Genomic DNA, 21,061 nt, shown 5'->3' with positions numbered 1-21,061 from the left:
ATTGTCCCTCTTTTGTTTGTACTACTAACTTTTTAGGAAGACTCCCATAGATTTTGTACACGACCCCAATCGCGGACATATGCTGGGAACCGTGGACGATATTGTTCTCTTTTATTCTCTGGTATTTTTCGTCCACGGTTTGAAAAGATGAACACATACAGTGCAACCTGTGGGTAAAGAAGTGTAATTCCACACAAAAGTCATGCATACATGTGCACCTTTGAACAGAAAAAAAATACTATGCTCGTAAATACATCAGTATATTGTTCAGTTAATCAAAACTGACATTCGGAGGGAAAAACTCTGACAGGCTTTTCCTTTGAACGCTGCACAACTCAATGAGGCGCTTTGATGTAGTTTTCCTGTTTTTATCTGGGAGGGGGGAGGAACTTATAATGGAAATTTTCTTAGGGTAACCATTGAAAAATTGTTATCAAGGTTTTCCACTGGAAAAGGTGAATTTTGTAACAAGGTGAACAGAATATATGTACCGTGAAAGTATTTTAAGGGGGAAAAAAATCACTGTACAACTCCCCGCAATACATACAGGAACTATGCATACCGGTATGTACCGGTACATCATAGTACATCCAGACTGCATTTGTGTAGACACGTACATGTACAAATTAGCATAAAATTCAAGGTCGTTGCAAATCCGCTGATTATCAACGCAAACTATCTATCGTCACGTCAGTGCAACAAGGTCGATTCTGCAACAAAGTCTATCTCGCGCGAATACGCTCTGTACAACCATGGCTCCATGGTACAACAAGGTCGCATCTCGAGTATCGCGACATCCATGAACTTTGTGTGTATCCTGGTTATTTTAAGCCAGATATGACTTTATGACATAGAAAACTCCATTTTGACATTGAAAACATCAATCAATCAATCAATCCGCGCGTGTGTGCGCATCGTGTCCACATGCCATTTTAGGAGACACGACCTTGTTGCACGGACACGACACTATGATCTCAAGTTCAAGGACTACTTCCCATGGCCTTGGCCATTCTACTGTGCTCTAAAGAAGTTTCTTTTAGCAATAAAGTGGCTGACTGAGGGATGAACTATACACATTCACTTCATGGTTTGCCAATTTTTACATTTGACTCAAAATTTGGGTCTTGCACAGTAGATCTAAATGGAACAAACATAAGGAGGTTTTTATTGCAAAACATACTGTGCTCTAGTTTAGGAAATGTTAAGCTTTTTGGTTCATTAAACTTTATGACCTTGTTATTTTTTCAAAAGCTTTTGTATTTTTCTGTCTGCTCCTTACTATTAAAGCCAAACAACACATACATGTGCAGATGTACAAATTAAGTAACACAAAGTGAAAAAATGAAATGACATCTGAATTTTAATTGAAATCAACAAGTTTGAGACCAGGTGTCGATACAAAGACCTAGGAAAAAGCCTGACTCAGTCTATGTATTCATCACAGCCCATACCCAGAACGTTCATTAATCATAATCAACAATGAAGTCAGCCTAAAATGCTGGGGAGTGGGGGGGCAACATCGCCCAGATAACCCATTCAAAATGATACAGACACATCAGGTGCACTTTGACTATATTTAACCCAGTTAATAACCAGACTAAAACTTATTGTGAATTTGAATGGCAAAGTTGCATATGTTGCCAGCACCATGGCGTGCATTGTATCCAAATGGATGAATTTGACCAGTGTCAACGCACGGTTGTTACAAGGTCTTCAGCAAAATACTGAATATTCAATAACAAAAAACTAATTATACAACTAGAGTAACAATATCAATATCATATCAATATCCTGATTAAATGATTTCCTTTAACCCTAACCCCCTAGGCCCTTGTTGCTTACAACCATCCTCAATCCTCCAAAATCCTCCAAAATTTTCCAAAATTTTGCAACTCCGCCTAAATTTTTCAAAATTGTCAGACAGTCCTGCCTCAAAATGCATTCATCCTCAATCCTCCAAAATCCTCATCCCAAAACTTTGCACTCGTGTTTAAATGAAGGATAACCAATGCCAAATCCTTCAAAATCATCAGACAGTCCTGCCTCAAAATGCATTCATCCTCAATCCTCCAAAATCCTCTTGTGCTTCAATCACCATTCATCCTCAATCCTCCAAAATCCTCATGTGCTTCAATCACCATTCATCCTCAATCCTCCAGAATCCTCATTTGATTCAATCACCATTCATCCTCAATCCTCTAGAATCCTCCAAAACCTCCAGGAGGATTTTGGAGGAGTGAGGTGGGTTAGGGTTAATTATGATTAGTTTTCATTATTGCAAGTTTGCAACATGCATCAAATTTTCCAAAAAAGGTCAATATTATATATTGAAGGCCAACTGGAATACGGCCAGTACTATTCAAAACAGTTCATTCAGGACAATTATTAATTGCATGTATACTGATGTACATATTATCTTTTTTTCTTTCTTTCATTTCCAATGTACATATTACACATGTAAACATTTTACAAGTTCGCTTTATAAGTTCGCAGGGTTGAAAAGCATTCATATTTTTTTATAACTAGTTTGGATTCACCTTATTGTCTTCTGTAGTGCTGTTACTGATGCATTGAAAAAAAACACCCAGAATTCTGAGTTAAAAACTCTGAGTTAAATTATTTTTTTTAAAGTGTGAACGTGATTAATGAGGGACTATGGTTGGAATTGCAGAATGAATGACGCTGCACTTCATTACCACACTGAGCAGCAGAGGTCTGAGTGTTGAGAGAGTGTGTCTAGGCTGACTAGACATGCTCCCTGGGATTATGGTGATTGGAAGACGACAGCTGTTCATCATAAATTTATGTCTTTAGCTTTTCGGTTTTCTGGTTTGGTTTTGTTTTTCTCCACTGGAGTGCAATAAATATTGGAGACATGTTTGAGAGCAAAGCAAATATGAGATGAGCACTTCCATGGCTGCTGAAACAAAAAAAACAAAAAAAATTCAATCGGGAAAGAGTTCCATACCTGGACATCATTTGACACCCTGTGCACAAACCCTATGAGTCTGGTCTGAAAAATTCCTTCTTTTTTTCGGTAAATGCTTCAAGTAAGGCTTCAACTAATCTTTTGCTGGATATTTTTTAACTCATTTAAATGTATGTGATTGGGAAAATTAAATGTGTACAACTCATTGAAAATACTCCTGCTTGTGCTTGTCACAATGCATTGTGGGAGTTTGGATCTACTTTTGGCCATAATCAATTTCCGACAATGGATGGATAATAATTTTTCAATCATGTAATAAAAGAAATGCAAACAAACTTTGAATATTTAGGTACTAAATATTGTATTTTGACGGCTTTGCAGTTTGTACAAAAAACGTTTGTTGAGGCATTTTTTTTTTTGTGGCCTTGCTTTTTTTATCCATGTTATCTATTCACATTGTATTCTCTAGAAATTATGTTTTGATATTAGTATTCTCAGTCTTTTCACATGTCTCAAAAGTCAAATACAATTATTATAAACAACATAAATTAACAGAAAAAAAAATTACATCTTTAAATCCGAACTGAAAAATAAATGTGTAGGGGGCCCGATGTCAAGTATTGACATAAGGACAAGTGTTCTAGGCCTAAAAAATTATGAAGTATTAAGTAAACAGAACATGATGAAATGTGTAGGCCTCCCCCCCCCCCCCCCCCCCCCTTTAGCACATTTTTTTACAAATTGTGCTAGGCCAGGGCCTAGGCCCATATAAACAATATTGACATGTGAGTTGTCATGGACCTGGTTGTTGGTTGTGACACAGTTCAAAACAAGATCAAAATAATTATACCCAAAACAAAATACAACAGTCAACACTTGAACAAAACACTATACACTCCCTACAGCAGCTATATCATCACATTTGTGACCTCCTGAACTGTGGAGTTGAATATACATGAAATATCCACCACACCGAAGTGCTAATGTGACCGAATTATATGGCTTCGCTAAGCATGCTAAGTCGCTTGCTGGGCAAGACACGCCATTGCACTCACTGACGTGACAGCAGTTTAGTTTTGGCCGTCAGTGGCCGGCTAGTGGCCGTCATGGCTCACCATGGCATGCTGATTTGTTTTTTGACGGCGAGGGGAAGACCGTCCAAAGGTCGAAGATTTCACCCGTAATTCCTTCCTAAATCCGAAAACCAACCACAGAATCTACTGATGAAAATCCCCACCTCCACTTACCTGTAACAACGGCGAACAGAAGACTCAGAAATGTGGATAAAACTGTGAAATTCCAGTAGTTACTTTTGCCGTATAGTCCCATCCAAGTCGCCATTTTGATCATGCACTAGCTGTACGATGTGCATGCAAGGTTGATTGTCAATACACTTCGTGCAATCAATCCATTCAACATCCCAAATGCCAATCAATGGGGGTCTGCGCAGTAGTACCGTACACAAGGTTGACATGAATATTCAGCATTTTGATCCTGTCGTCACGAAAGTCGGTTCCATGATTGTGTGTAGGGGTGGCCCTAAAATATCAAGGCACTAGTAAGCACTTTGAAGGTGTGTTTCTCCATGTAATTAAAGGTTTTTTTACAACAGCTTTAGAAATGAGAAATCAAAAATAATTGTGAACGATTGTATTTCACAATTAATATTTCCTTTGTGGGGAATTAAATAAACCATTCAATATTCCTGATTATCGTTTATCTAAACAAAACATAAAATAATGATCTTCGTGCTTTAAAGCATAACATATTCTTGGTGAATTTTGTGAAAAAAAGCCAAACATATTTTGGCTTGCTGTTTATGCTTGTCTGTTGCGTTTTACGATAGCGGAACAGGATCTGTTTAGTGAATTAACTTTAACCCACCCATACATAGTGGAACATTCTTAGAGTTCTCAATGTTTACACAACAGGGGGGCTGTGGTGTCGCCAGTGAGTCGACAGTGGACAAAGTCAGGGGACAAAAAATGACCACAAAGAATTTCGAGACTTTTACTTCCAGTACATTGGCCTGAGAGTGTCCATTTGGGCCTTGGGCAAGGAAAGAACACAAGCGGGAGACAAAGTGTCCACGTATGAACCAATGCAAGTTGGTGGCGCTATGCGCTAGCTAATGGTCGTCAGCATGGAATTTCAGACACTTAAATTAGTGCATATTTTTCTCGTCCTAGATCAGCAATTACATCTTGGGGTGTTATTGCCCTTTACTTTTCCTTTGTCTTACTAAAGATGACCAAGACTAACAAGGCCAAATGAAGAAGAAAAAAATCTAAGCCTAATAAAGTAATTAAAATTAATGCTTGTGTGTGTATGAACAAAAATCTGTTGATGTAATGAATAGCGCCCTCTTTCCAAGAGGGCGTCCTAGCATAAACGCGAAGATCTCTCAAACGCTTTTTTAAAAGCGGTTGCACAGCCTTATTAACGACCTGCTGTATAGGTTTTTTTTAATACTTTACCCTCATTTAATTTGAAACAAAAAGAAATATGATATGGTATCGCGGCCTTCTATTTTGAGTTTCAATTTCAGCTGAAATTTCCGAAATAATTTCCTTCTAACCTACCATCCGAAAATACTTCTAATTATTTCAGTCTTCAGAGAGTGGTCACTTGACCGCACCGAAAAGTGGTCGTGAACTTCAACAGGAGACGGGAAAAAGGGGGAAAACAAGCAATATAGACAAAGAGTCCAGAGTCCAGTCATATTTTCCCTCTTTAAATGTTTTGTTGAACTGAACTGAACTGAACTGAACTGAACTGAACTGAACTGAACTGAACTGAACTGAACTGAACTGAACTGAACTGAACTGAACTGAATTGAATTGAATTGAATTGAATTTCTTCTTCCATAACTTCGTCAGCAGCCTGCGGCCGTGGAGAATGCTCGTTTCTTTAGATTATTGATAGTTAATCTGCTCCCTGTTGAAGAAAAGGCGATGTATTTTCCAACGCAAGCAATTACAACGAAAAAATGATTCTTAAAGGGCTCGTGCAATGTTTATGCCATCCTTGAAAAAAATGTACCTTAATTTGTGTCCCTTTCAGTATCCTCCATATTTTCAATTGTCGTTCTGCTATTTAATTTAATTTTGGTGTGCCTTTATTATTTTCATAATACAAATTTTCATATTCATGAGCAAAACCGTGATGTTCCTGGCAGAAACCTCAATGTTATAGCGCAAAAATATAGTTGCTAGCATTTTGGATATTTTGTTGCCATCGTGTATAACTTTATTTTCTCTGGCGATTCTTTGTTGTGTCATTACATAGCAATATGAGCAAACCTTTCTCACAAATGTTTTCATCAAGCAAATTTTGGGATCACAATTTGAACAGAAAACCCCTAAACTCAACGTTCCTGAGATCATGACACCACAGCTAGCAACAGCGCTGCCAGTTGGGAAATTGAAATGTTTAAAAAAGCGAACTTTTCAATATAAAATATTTAACTAAAAAGGGATATCAAATAGTTTTCACACATTCAAGAGGAATAAAAAGTGCACCGTGTGTTCCTAAGAAAAAAATATTTGCATGAACCCTTCAAAGAAAAACACTTACTGTACCCTTTTCATCTTACGTACGAAAACCAAATAAATAACAAGATGTTAATATTGGGGAGGAGGCAGACATACCACGTTATTTTGTTTTTGTTTTGGGGTTTTATTAATTTTCACTTTTGTAAATACATTTTTTTAACAGAAATGCAAGTAGACTTTTTTTCTGTCTTGATAAGAATATTTAGCACCCTTGGCTGAACAAAATAGATCATGGATAAAGGCATCTCCCTTTATGTCAATAATAATATCTGTATAATAGGCCTATGTTTATTTTCTACCGAACAAGGAAAAAACGAACGACGACTATCAAAATATTCGTTTTCATGCTCAGTTTGAGTTATCTTTTTTTTCGGGGTCTGTATATTATGAGTGTTTCGGAGCTTTTGTGAAAAAAACCCTGAATTTTGAACGACCAGCGATACAGAACATTAAGATCGCATTCAGAATTATTTACGTCATCACGTTGTTGTTATTATCGCTAAGAATAGTTTTTGATAAGTGACAGAACTTTCCATATCTTGTTCGATGTTTACTCATCAGCATAATACGCACTATCTGAGTCAGTACCTTCCCGGCGGAGTTGCCCAGCAAAATGATCGTACGTCATAGCGGCAAACCAAACCGACACAAATTGTGCGCCCATTCTCGCCCAACTGTGCGAGTTGTGATGAAGGCTCGAGTCCAACATGTACATGTACACGTATAATTCGTACGCGCACAGGAACACGTACACCCGCGTTGGGCGATTTACATACTTTTTATATTTTTGTGAATGGGTGGCGCTATGACGTCAAACACTGGTGACTCACCGTTCCAACTACTAGTACTACCGACTTCGGAATGTAATACATGTTTTTTTTAACTGATCCCAATAAAAACTCGACAAAGTTAGCGTTTCGTTTTCAGTTTGATATTGGAACTCAAGCTGACCGGTTGTCGAAAGGTCTGATAAATAAAAGAAGTACATCACGCGGGTTATTATAATGGAATAATTTCGAATTCTACTGCTTTTCACCGGTGCACAACAAAACAGACTTTTCTTTTTCATACAGCACCACACGAGTATTCATCATCGTGCGCAGTTAAAAGCCGTCGGGAAATAAGGTAAAAACATTATTAAATAAATGATAAGTTTGCATTGTTTTCAGTTGTTTCCTATACATGGCTTTCAGTTTCGCGACTAAAATAGCACTTTGGGAAAAGGAAAGTTTCTTAAATGCCTAATTCCCGAATCTGAGAACCCTGTAGGAGAGTCCGGAATATTTCTTGCCACAGTTTTTTTTTCTATGGTTGAAAATGTGACAGAGAATCAAAACTAGTATCAAAAGGTTATCAAAATGATTTATTTCGCATCAGGGAGTTTTTGTAATTTAAGTTTCAAGAGTTCTGTTATTTTTTGTGCACTTTGATTAATAAAAATAAACGATAATTCACACGCAAGCGTGTGAAGAGGTGGAGCCAAGTTTTAGATCATGTACATGTAGATAAACGAATTTGGATCGCCCCTTTTATCAACATTGGGAAATATTCATACTGCCACCAAAATGAATTATTCATATTAAGAAAATAAATGACATTATTTTTGTCGAAGTTAAAACTTAAAACGGTATCCTTCCTCCATGCTGAATTTAAGCCAGTTTAAAGGGCGGGGCCTATATATTTATGTAGGGGCGTGTCCACGTACGTAAAATAAACACAGAATTGACAATGTTGACCGATAGAGGTCGCAATTTATTCATGTACGGGGTCAACGTAACAGTGGCGATACCTGGCCGAAACTGCTTCTGAAACCACTGGAAAGTAGGGGAAATACAGCATTTTAAGCAAGCTGTCAACCGGTGTACAGAGGTATATGCGTAATATTCATGACACTCATACTTTTCCGTGCTATAATTACATTCGATCGTCCTCCGATTTGTCAGTTTTCATTTTTAACCATCATCAATTAGTTATTGACATACAAATAGTGTCGCAATTCACCATGGACTCTGGAGGACCATGGCCTATTTTTATAAGGCCAATTTTTTTTTTACAAATACTTGATTACTTCTGCTTTCGATTACATGGCATTTGAAAATAAGGCAGGTAGCCTAGGTAGGGAAATTTTTTGTTTTGGGAATTTTTTGTTGTGTTCGATCATCTGATCATAATCATATTATAGAGTTAGAGGTCATGGAGGTGTAAACTTAGACCCACTATTCACTAATTGGGCGCTAGAACTCCTTTTTTGACATTTGGGATGTGGTCTGTACATCCCAAATGTCAAAAAAGGAGTTCTAGCGCCCCAGTTAGTGGCCGGGTCTATGGAGGTGTCTGCCTGTAGTCAAGGGTAATTGATGATTTTCGGAAGTACATGTATCATTTTTTTGGCCTAACACTAGTAACAGTAGTACGCCATCGCGCCATTGACAATGACGCAATAATCATTGACAATGTCACAAGATCATCTTCCAGCCATGTATAAAAACCACGTTATTGTTTCAACATGTTCAATGTTTTCTTGCTTTGGGAAGAACTTACCACTTGAAAGTATAATACTTTTTTGAACATTTATACAATACTACTTGCCTTCTAAAATGCTGTTTTGTTTCGATTGCAGTGTTAAAAAGAACTACAAACGACAGACAAGATGAGCTACGGTGGTTACCCACCAGCACCAGGTGGCTACCCACCAGCCCAAGGGGGTTACCCACCCGCCCCAGGGGGTGGGGGCTACCCCCCTGCACCAGGCGGTGGAGGTTACCCACCAGCTGCACCAGGGGGCGGGGGTTACCCAGGGGGTGGTGGATACCCATCTGTGCCGGGCGGTGGGGGTTACCCACCTGCACCTGCCCCAGGGGCCGGGGGTTATCCACCAGCTCCCGGGGGTTATCCGCCTGCACCAGGAGGTGGGGGGTACCCACCAGCCCCTGGGGGTGGGGGTTACCCGCCAGCACCTGCCCCAGGGGGTTATCCACCGGCCATGCCACAGCCTGGGTATCCACCAGCGCCACAGCCAGCAGGGTATCCAACTGGTGTAAGTAAATTAGGGGTGGATGAAGTGGTCCATGGTGTTTTACACACCACAGGGAAAATCATGACATTTTTCTGTAAGCATGTACTTTCTGACATGCACCCACATGGACACAAATTTATTTTCGAATGCTTGCTTGAGGGGAAACTGAATTGGTACGGAAAAATGAGAATGGTTTTTGAGACTTAAGTTTCACAGGACTGGTGTTGGTCTTAATTTTCCGTTCTGTTGTGGCTTGTTCTTTTCAGGCACCAGTTAGCATGCCATCTGCGGACTATGGTGCCTCCGTGGGCTCTGCTGGGCTTCCTTACAACCCAAACCCTACCAGCAGTATGGGCTTTGCTGTAAGTTGCATGACATTCTCATTTGTGGGGAATAGGAACTCCAGGCTTGTGGGAAACACTGCAGCCTGAGGCTCACCCTATGCTCCAGTTGTGCACAAAATTTGATTACTTCTATACTTTAAACTTTAACTTAATTCTCAAGTGTATGATGGCCCTGAACGGACATCAAAATCACGTACTTTCCCAGTTCTCTGTCATGATATTACAAACATCCTAAAGTTTATGACACACTTTGTATCTTGCAGTTCTGTGAAGTTCATTTGTGACGTGGCAAATTGTCTTACAAGTCATATTTTTTGGTTTGAAAATGTCAGTGAAAAATGAATGATATGGTAGAGAACGAAAATTGAAATGCCTACAAATTAAAAATTCTAAAAGTTTGTAATTATTAGAGTTTCTGTCAGGGCCGTCATTATACTTAATTTCTGATGTGCACATAATCATACATTTACACATTTTTATCTTCAGTTTTCAAATGTGTTTGTGGAACATTCTGTACAGATTTGTACATGTACTATGTTGCACATTTCTGGCATTCTTCACTTGCATTCCAACTTCATGTCTTGTCCATTGCATCACTGCAGGTTCAGCCTACATCTACATATTATAACGATCCATACGCCGACCAGACTTGCTTCACTGTAGGTCTTTGTATGACGTGAGCGTGTGCTGTGCTCTTGATTATTTTGATTTCACAATCTTCACTGTTTCGTGCTAGTTTTGTTCATGTTTTTTTGTTACACAAATGAGTAGTTGCCCCCTGTATTGAGAATGGCATACTTTTGATGATGCATGTTGCATTGTGGCACGCCTTTTTGTGATTGCAATGTTAAACCGTTCAAAGGTCAGTTCATTATCAGGAACATCTCAAAGACACTTGTTAAGCATTAAAATTGGATCTTGAACTTTGACCGAATTTTTTTTTGATAATGTTTGCATATTCTTTGTTTCACATGCTTGCATCGCATGTAGTGCAACACAGTGTACAAATGTAACATAATACATTTTCATATGCAAATGCAATTCTTATTTACATAAGATAAGGTGCATTTGCATGGACGCAAACAAGTATACGTGATTCACAATGTACCAGTACATGTAAATTATTAGAATACACCTGTATAGTAAAGGGTGAATAATAAATTATGGAAATATATTATGTAAAATGTTACTCCGATGCCCTCCACCGAGTCAAAAATTAAAATAAAACCTAATTTCCCTTACATTCTTGGCAGTTCACTTCCACTTTTAATTTTGGATCTAGATGTCTAAAAATTTGCACGATGGACCTTGAATTATGTGCATGTATGTAAAACAAAAAAGGGGAAAAATCAAAAACAAATAATTAAAAAAATAAATACAATTTTGGACTAGTTCATTTATGCAGATTTTCTTTCTATGCAAATGTAAAAGTATAATCATTTGCCATATGAAAAGAAGTTTTGCCCAACAGAAGTGCTGAACAGGCTGGACAGTGCATGAAGATTATCGCATATACATGTAAACCTCCTTGCACTGTTAATATCCGAGCCCCGTTGCACCTTTAAGGACCCTTCCATGCATAACGTGTATTAGACAGCATGCCTGTCTCATAAAGGATTATTAATGAGGTTTGATGTGCAGTGCGGCGCCAGTAGGAAGAGTTAATGAGATTGCCTCGACATGTCCTTGCTTTGCTTGAATGGGAAGGTCATGGATGGCTGATTTAAAGAGGCAGTCATCGTCACAATTATTTTATTTTCCTTTTGGAAAATTTTGAAATTGAGGGTTTTTTTTTTAATTATTTAAATTTTACTCTGAAGCCCTCCACCGAGTCAAAAATGAAAATAAAATCTAATTTCTTGAATTGAAGCTCCTGGACAATGTAGTAAGCAGATTCTCTAGAATAGAATTAGTCTTGCATACTTTGCACCAAATGTGTGGGAAACAAGTCTGTTCACTTGGTGTGTTTTGTACACAGAGCTCTTATCGGTGGTCACAAAGTGATATTTACTGTTAGATGTGCATAGTCCTTACATGTAGCTTTTATTTGTATCTTCCAATTGTGAATGCTTCAAAATTTATTTAGTGTACAAACATGTACATGAAGAGTAGTAGGAACCCCAATATTATGTGTTCCAGTACTTCAATGGTTTTGTACAATAAATTTATGTACATTGCAGCATTCCAAAAGCACGCAGAAATTGAAATAATGATGTGATTTAACTCGCTGTATTTTCTGTTCTCTTTATCTAGGGTGCAGCATACGCTGCCACAGCCTTTCGGCCGCCCTCTGCCTCAGCCTTCCGGCAGCCCGCTGCCCCAGCCCCTGGGGGTCCGCCCATGCCTACGCCTCAGTACACTCCTACGCCTCAATACAATCCACCCCCTGCTCAAAGAGCCCCCGCCCCTCAGTCAGCTCCTGGTGCACAAGTGAGTGGAAATCTAACAGTTTATTCAATAGACCATTATCATGTTGCGGCCATCTTGATTTGTTCCCATTCAAATCAAGGTAACCAAAGCGAGGCTGGACGAAAAAAAGTCTGGTTCCTTTTTGCACAAAAAGATCATCATTCAGTACTGTTATTGGATACAGGGAACATGACTGTAATGGTGGTAGCATGATAAACGTCTATAAGGGCGATTCAAGGTGATAAGTTTACATTTATATGTATAGTCACCATCCAGAATTTGTTTTGAATTGATTGATTTATGATTATTCAGCAATTGGCTGGATAGCCCATGAAAGTCTCTCGACTTATTCCCAGTGGGATCCCTTGGTAGAAGACGTGGGAGGAAATTACAGTTTTAGTGGTCGGAGGGAAACTCCAGAATGATATTTTTAGGAAAACCAACAGAATCAGGCAGGGACTGAAAATCCAATCCACATATTGGCCCAAGCAGGTATTGAACCCGGGTCACAGCAGTGGAAGGCGAGGAAAGTACTGCTACGCCAACCTGAAAAAGAACACATTAAAGTCAACTAGGATTTTTAAATGGACGATATTTCTTCTTTCTCAGGCACCCATAGTACCAACTCAACAATTGGCCAGTATGTCCATGGCACCCAAAGCAGTCAAGAGGGTGAGTTTATTATTTTTCTGGAAACCAGTATGGTCAGAAATGTACTAATTTTGATATTTTTGTCTAATGACAGATTTGATGCAACTTTTAATTTAACCTCAACCTTTGCCATGTAAAATTGCCAAATTTGTTGAAAGTAATTTTTTTCTGGGCCTTCCTTCTTACAAAGCTCCATACAATTGGGTACAGGTCTGCTGTATAGGGATGGGGGTTGGATTTTGGTCGGAACATTTCTAAATATCACCTGTTTTGATAATACATTGTATTGTAGGGAACAGGAACCGTGAAGGAGAAATCCAACTTTGATGGTCACAAGGAAGCCGAGATCCTCAGGAAGGCTATGAAGGGAATAGGTAAGTGACCTGTTTTTATCAACAGCGCCCTCTGTTGATTGCAGTTACAAAGTGGCAGGCGGCAGTTGTCTTATAAATCTTTTGCTCAACTTAAATGGGGTATATGATTCGTAATATTATTTTAACATGCTATGGTATTTATATCATATCATGGGTAAATGACTACTGTGTCTGGTTTGTGATTTACAACATGGTCCTGAAAATATAAGTAACTGGAACAACATGCTCGAATGCAGCCAATAATGTCCTTGGGCAGGACACATTACCACAATTGCTGATTCCTGCTGTGGAGCACGAAATATTCCTGGAGTCCACGTAGAGCTGGATATATTATTGTTTGATTGATGAGCACTAGTTAACAGAGTACATATGGTAAATGCTTGTTATTTATCAATCTTAAGGTACTGATGAGAAAGCTATCATTGGCGTGGTAACTGCATGTTCAAATGCTCAGCGACAAAGACTCCTGATTGACTACAAAACGATGTACGGAAAGGTAAGAAAAGGTTTCCATTTGTTAAAATTCTATTCTACGAACAGATATGAACCCTAACTCTCCCGAATCCTTCAAAGTCCATGAGGATGTTTGAAGGATTATTCAGGATTCAGGAAGGTAGATTGCGTTTTACTTGACTTGGGACTTCATGCTTCGTGAAAATTATAGTAGGAACAAAGTACCTGCAATGGGTTGTGGAGGCTGTTGGGGATTCGAAAGCTTCCTACGGTGGCAAAAGTGACAAATAGGGTTAACCCTCCTGTGCACACATACATTCTGTGCAAAGTTGTCCTTTCAGTCAAAATAAATCAAGTGACTGTTTTCAACAATTAAGAGTTCCCGGCCTACATAAAGCAGGATTGACTGGCTGTGATTGTTTATGTAACTTGTTGCAGCTATGCTTTGACTGTAGGTGATTGATAAGCCCGCTGTGCCTACCGCTTGCCTGCTTTTGTCTGTTGACTGAATTTGACTAGTCACAGTGCTTGCTTGAAATATGATCTGACTGTTGGTGACTAGCCTGTGTAAAAGGCTTGGCAGGGGAAGAGAATATATTTTTTGACTGTCTGTGACTGTTCAGATAGCAGGAGGGTTAATTAATTATTGTACTGATGCAATATTCGGTTTTTGGTTTTTTTTTGCTGGCAGGATTTGGTCAAGAATTTAAAGAGTGAGCTCAAGAGTAAACTGGAGGAGGTCGTCTTGGATCTGATGATGACGCCGGCGTTGTTTGATGCTCACCAGCTCAGGAAAGCCATGAAGGTACTGAAATAAGAACTTTACAAACCAATCGGTAATTAATGCCAGCTTAATTAAAATTTGTTTTGGAATTTCAGCCAAATGTGTGTTGGAATTCACATGTTTGAAGCCATTTTCATATTTACTTGTACGAACACGCCAAGATTTATACCAAAAATCTCTTTTTTTCTCTAGAAACCTTAAAATTTTCATTGCAGCCAAACAATTTTAATGGTTGTGCAGCTTATGATAATAAAAGTATGCAAAGTAATGATTTTGATATGTTTTCTGTGTCCATTAATCGCTGGGGCATTGCTTGGGTTAATATGTATTATCAGCTTGACATATTTTTTTCTGTTATTATAGTCTACATTAATTGTAAGTGGCTTTGGATTTGTTGTCTTCTATAATTTTTTTTTGGATAACCCACAGTAAGGATGAAATCAGTGTCATGGTCGAGTCATCGCAATTTTTGTACGAGTCAATCACAAGTTATCCAGTCCTAAGTCATATCACAAGCTATACAAATGACCTGTATTCTTATGATGGGGCGCTGTGGTCCAATGGTTACGGTGTTCGACTCGTGTGCCATGGTACGTGGGTTCCAACCCTGACGGGGAACATGGTGCTTGTGTTCTTGGGCAAGATACTTTATTCTTGGGTAAGACACTACTATCGCCTCTCTCCACCCAGGAGTATTAATGGGTACCTGTGAAGGTAGAGACCAAATTGCGCTGATCTCGAGCTGCTGCAGAAAAAAATGGTCTCATTCCTGATGAACAGGGATAATCATTGTAAAGCGCTTTGAAACCGTAGGTATAAAGCCCTATAAATATAAGCACCAATTTATTATTATTATTATTAGTAATATTATAAATCTTGTGACAAGACTTGAGAACTGACTTGTGATTTGTGATTGGCTCGATTTCACTCGATGATACGGTTTATTTGTATTGCTGATTATGTAATGAACTAACCTCATTTAGGGCCTTGGAACGGATGAAGCTGTCCTCATAGAGATCCTGTGCACAAGAACAAACCAGGAGATAGTTACCATCAAGGAGGCATACAAGAAAGGTTGGTGAAATTATTGTCTCATTCAAAGTGGATTTGAATTTGTATTAAAAAGTGGCTTGACGGTAATTGTTTTCTTGAAAATAAGTACCATCATTTATCTAAATGAATTTGAAACAAATTGGCAACAGTATGTTAGGAAAGTCAAGAAAAAGTTGGGGATTTCACTATTATCCAGAAAAGACGAAGCGACAGTGTAGCTTGAATTCTGCTTTTAAAGTGGTGTCAGAGCAGTACTGAAAAAAGAGTGTAGTTTAAATGAGTCAACTAAATCGATCAAAGGAAACTTTGAAAAAGCTTTTGGGAATGTCATATTAACACAATTTGTAGGATTAATGGTGACATTTTATTTGTGCTGTACAGAATTCTCCAGAAACCTTGAGAAGGATGTGATTTCAGAAACGTCTGGCCACTTCCAGCGGCTGCTGGTGTCCATGACTCAAGGAGCGCGACGTGAAGACCCGACGGTGGACCAGGCAAAGGCCAAGGCAGATGCTAAGGTGCAAATAGGGGCGGTACCACTGATCGCTTGGGGACGGGGGAGAGTTGTTGGATGGGTTTGAGCTGAGAAAGGGGCTTGGAGTTTGATGGTTGGTTGTTGTGAAAGGAAATGGGGTAAACTCAGGGGTGTGAAATCTCAGCTGTAAAGCTGATTTCAGCTTTTTTTGTTTAGGATTTCAGCTTTTTCCCCTCACTTGCTGTGTACAAAAGTATAGGAGATTTCCAAAGTTCAGCTTTTTTACACCTTTTTTACACCTTTTTCAGCTGTTTTCAGCTATTTTTATCAGTGGTCACTCACACCTCTGTAAACTAACTGGGAATATTTAACAAACTTGACCAAATTTTGCCAGAATTTGGGACAAAATCAGAGAAAATCAAGCCATATCAGACATAATCAGGTGTAATCAAATGTGGCAACCCTTAAAAATGAATTTGGTAACATTGCGAAAGTTTTGCATCATTGTACGATTAATCCGAATCATAACGTTGAATATAATGCAAGTAATTTTGATAACTTCATTGTTCAATCTAGTGCTGATATTGTTGACAAGTTTTTTTTAGTTTTGCACAAAATTAGAAAGCCTTATGTTAGGATCCGAGCAGAATCTTTGTCACAAAAAACAGTTGACTAATTGATGTCATCCCCCAAAATCTTCAGGCTCTCTGGGATGCCGGGGAGAAGAAGTGGGGAACGGACGAGTCTCAGTTCAACGTGATCTTAGCATCGCGTAGTTTCCCTCAGCTGCGAGCCACCTTTGAGGAGTACAGCAAGCTGGGCAAATACTCCATTGAGCAGTCCATCAAGAGGGAGATGTCTGGAGATCTGGAGAAAGGAATGCTTACCATCGGTTAGTACTCTTAGTTTGTCTGAACGCTGGGTCATATTTCACGGGAAAGTGAAAACGAAGCAAATTTCATGACAATCGCAGTTTTGTTGTGGCGTTAGCCGTTACCCTAACGAATTAAATTTGCATTGAAGATTATGTGAACTATTAATTAGTTTTAGTTTGCATTACCTCTGGTTATTATGTCAATTGATCTTTTAATAACTTTTCAGAATGGTTGTATACTGCAAAGCCCAGAATGAGATTTAGATCACTTGTCAACATAAATAATATAAAATTTGCACTGGCCATAGAGCTCAAGACCAGATAGTAAAAAACATATTTCGCTCAGAGCATCTTTGCAATTATATTTCAGAGGTTTGCCTGTGTTTCTGCAAGGGATGATTGATGTTACAATTTAATCAATTGTGTTATTTTTTTTTCACAGTTGACTGTGTGCGTAACACACCGAAGTACTTTTCCGATAAGCTGTATAAATCAATGAAGGTAAGGAACCATGTTCTAGGAATTTTAAATCCAAAATGTTGTGGAACAGTGGTATATTGTTAAACTGTTAACGCCGGGATTATTTTGACAGAGATTGAACCCAGGCGCGGGATGGTTTTTCACGAACCTCGATCCCAGACGGGTTCAGGCTGTCATCTGCAGGTAGCACACCCTGATATTTCCGGCCTCGCTCGCTGCGAGCGGGTTGCAGACAGATTTTTCCGGCCTCGCTCGCTGTGTGTTTATCTGTCATCCGTTCCGAATACCGCATAACCTTTCTGTGTATGCACGTCATCCGACCTGAACTGGTTAAATCCTTATTTTTGGGCTTATTGTAGGGTCTTTTGAGACTTAATAGTTTTCTGGGAAACTTTCACAAGTGCCAAAATCTGTACGGTAAAGAAATGCCCTATTATGTTTACTTCAACAAAATTTGGAAAATCAAGCCCTGTGCAAAGTAATAATGGTTGAACTCCACTGTTCTGAATCAACCAAAAATAATATAAAACAGGTTTCGCCCTTAATTTTTTTTTCACTAGCCAGCCGGACTAGTGAAACAGACTCTTAACTAATCCACAGGCCTTTTCACTACTCCATGTGTGTTTTAATTCGTTCAATAGAATCTGTTAATTTTTGCCCCACAATGTGCAGGGTTATTTTTTTCTATGACTGGCTTTTTTTTAAATGTGGTAATTCGTGGACACGCGGAAAAGTTGCGTGCCTGATTACAATCATTTTGACTTGCCAGGTGGACCACTTAGGGAATGGTTTAGACTAATCCGCTGTTGTTTTTTCTCGCATTTGGCTGGCGGACTACTTCTAAGGTCGAACCTTGATGTAAAACCTTGGAGTGGATTTCCGGATTTCTGTGTTCGGAGTTATTAGGGTGCAGTTTCAAACTGTTGACGTCCACACTAACATCAGTACTAGCTGAAGATTATGTTTAAACATTTTCTCTTAATTTCAAGCTTTTTTCTTTTCATGTAGGGCCTTGGCACAGATGATGACACACTGATACGGATCATCGTGTCTCGCTGCGAGATTGACATGGTTGAAATCAAGCAGGAATTCCACAGGGATCACAAGCAGACGCTCGGCAAATTCATTGCTGTGAGTCATAACACATGGTTCATCTAGCTCCACTTTTTAAAGCCATTTAATATATTTACATTAAAGTGATAAATGCAAATGTGAGTTTGACATTGTGAAACATTCACATCAAATTTTACCACATTGAAATGCGTTTAACTATAGCAAATTTGCCGTGTGAAAATCTGACATAGGGTTACAAATTCATGCTTCTACATAATATACACTGGTTCCGTCCTGTTCTTTCAAATTCTAGGATATAACATTAATATGGAAAACAGCCCGTCTATATCAATCTTATTAGGCTAAAGTTTGCCTTTTCTGTTATATATTACATATTTGCAAAACAGCCCAACAGTGCATGTAACCAGCAAAATGGAAATATTCAGAGTTTACGCACCTGTGACATGTGCTTGTTTAAACTATATCTTAAAACTTTTAATTTGCAAAAGTTGTTCTGGATTTTCATTGGCTACTGTTATTTAATTCAAAAAAATTTTTTTTGCCATTCTTTTTCCAGGGAGACACATCTGGCGACTACAAGAAGATTCTATTAGAGCTGGTTGGCGGGGAATCGTAAAGGCACCAGACTATTTTCTCCATAGGTAATTGAAGAGCTTTACATCTATATGTCTGTGTTCACTTGTGTTTGCCTCATGTTCCAGATATTTCAATGTAATGTTTTCATTATTATAATCTTTTTCTGATATGAATATAAACACTATAATATGTTAAGCTGTACGATGTGCATTTGTTTGTGTGTTTGATGTAGTTGATGCTTCTCACTTTGAAAGCATAAGGTGTAATCTAAGCCAGAATTTCTGTGTTAACTATTATGAGTTTGTCTAGGAACAGGCACATATGTTTCCATAAGCTTTTGTGAAATTTGATTATTTTCCCGGCCAGTAAGGCAAACAATTAGGTGTTGTTACTGCAATATTACTAAATACATTTTGGTATTTTCTTATTTCTGTTGTCCCTGTTTTTAGATATACTGAGGGAAGTTTAATTTGTGTATTTTATTCTGTTTGTGTTGTTGCTGCTTGTAGATATACAGGGCGTCTAAAGAAAATGTAGCAGTCAATCATTAAATGAAAGGACTTGAATTCTAAGTTGGGCCACTTGGTATCCAATGAAAGGCATTCACATACCAAGAAGGTGAAGAAAGTGGCCCAAGCAGATGTTGACAGGCTTTACAAGGTTTAACGTAACTTTTAAACAAAAGGTCCAAATCACACAGAAGAAAATCCTGTCGAGGGTAAAGAAATACTCTATCAGCTCATGGTCAATTTTTCACCAAAAAAAACCAAAACGATATATTTTCCTGAGAAAAAAATGTTGTTTGACTGCTACATTTCTTTTCAGTCACCCAGTACTGAGGGAAGGTTAATTTCTTTCGCAGCTTATAGGGTAAACAAACATACATTTCATGTATAATCCTTTATTTTCATTTTTATTTTTCAGTTAAGATTGGTGATGTACATTGGTTTGTGTTTATGCCTTGAAGAAGTGTTTAACTTGGATTGAGTAGTTGCTTTAAAAGTCTCGTTGCTAGTAATCGGTTTTATCATTTTTATAAAAGCAATCAAAGAGGTTTATGAATGATAAAAATGGCCAGAATATTACATGGGCATGTATCTGTACAAAATCTGGTTATTGTTTTTTTATGGTATTTTGTATGTGTTTAATATTTCTTGGTTCTTACTTTGACCCTAACTCCTTAGGCATTTTTGCTAGGATGCATCCTCAATCCTGCAAAATCCTCCAACTGTCTCCGTGTAAAAATTGCATACAGCCTTAATCCTGCAAAATCACCCGTTATTTCTTAGTTCCTTGGAGGGTGACAACTGCCTCAATTCTGCAAAATGCTCCAGCAATCACTGTCAATATGCTGACGCAGAGCCAGTGACATTCTGGAGCAGTGCGGAGGATTTCAAGTATAATCTAGGCCTAAATTATGCATGGCTGAGCATAAACAACTCAAGGTCCATCCTAAGACCTTGACACAGTGCATCCTCTAAAATCAGCCACATATTTTTGCCATACAGCCTCAATCCTTTAAAATCCTCTACTTATGCAAGGAGAATTTTGGAGGATTTGGGAAGGTTAGGGTTAAAGTTGGAATGTCTCAAATCAGGCAAACGGTAGTCAATTCTCAGAACTGCATTTGAATTTGTTTAAATCGGGTTGGTTGGAAAACACTCTAATCATCAAAATGTTAAAACAAAATATTTAATAATTAATGAAGTAGAATATCTATACTGAATTATGTATCTGACAAATTTGACTTGAGAAAATTTTTTTTTTTTTTCATTGACAATGCCTATGTAAGTACAATGTATATGTTTAAAATATTTAGAGTTTGGTGGCGGCCTAATATAGTTTATGTATAATGTGAAATTAAGAAATATCAACATTAGTTGAACAGCCTCGGTTGTAAAATTAAATTCGAGATAAAATGTATGAAACCTGTCATGTGTAACATGCAAGAACAAGCACCTTGCTGTTTACGAACTATTTATTGGTTGTAATTAATATACAGTGCTGCTAAAGAA

General features: G+C 38.3%; 1 protein-coding gene across 3 annotated transcripts; it reads left to right on the top strand.

Moving 5' to 3' along the window:
• Positions 1-7,345: 7,345 nt before the first annotated feature.
• LOC119731779 (annexin A5-like) lies at positions 7,346-20,372 on the top strand. 3 transcript variants are annotated; one of them, XM_038205046.1, is made up of 15 exons: positions 7,346-7,447; positions 7,557-7,608; positions 9,104-9,520; positions 9,766-9,861; positions 12,097-12,273; positions 12,862-12,924; positions 13,196-13,277; positions 13,679-13,773; positions 14,422-14,535; positions 15,498-15,588; positions 15,949-16,085; positions 16,745-16,934; positions 17,359-17,417; positions 18,405-18,527; positions 19,027-20,372. In XM_038205046.1, the coding sequence occupies exons 3-15, from the start codon at positions 9,134-9,136 to the stop codon at positions 19,084-19,086; spliced, it is 1,674 nt and encodes a 557-aa protein (XP_038060974.1). In that variant the 5' UTR covers positions 7,346-7,447; positions 7,557-7,608; positions 9,104-9,133; the 3' UTR covers positions 19,087-20,372. The 3 variants fall into 3 exon arrangements, with proteins under 3 accessions (XP_038060974.1, XP_038060973.1, XP_038060971.1); XM_038205045.1 differs by lacking the exon at positions 7,346-7,447 and having other exon boundaries at positions 7,479-7,608; XM_038205043.1 differs by lacking the exons at positions 7,346-7,447; positions 7,557-7,608 and adding an exon at positions 8,226-8,352.
• The last annotated feature ends 689 nt before the right edge of the window (positions 20,373-21,061 follow it).

This window comes from Patiria miniata, unplaced genomic scaffold (genome assembly GCF_015706575.1).
Source record: "Patiria miniata isolate m_02_andy unplaced genomic scaffold, ASM1570657v1 HiC_scaffold_24, whole genome shotgun sequence".
NCBI lineage: Eukaryota > Metazoa > Echinodermata > Asteroidea > Valvatida > Asterinidae > Patiria > Patiria miniata.
Note: the sequence above shows the minus strand (reverse complement) of the source record. Positions and strands in the feature narration are given on the sequence as shown.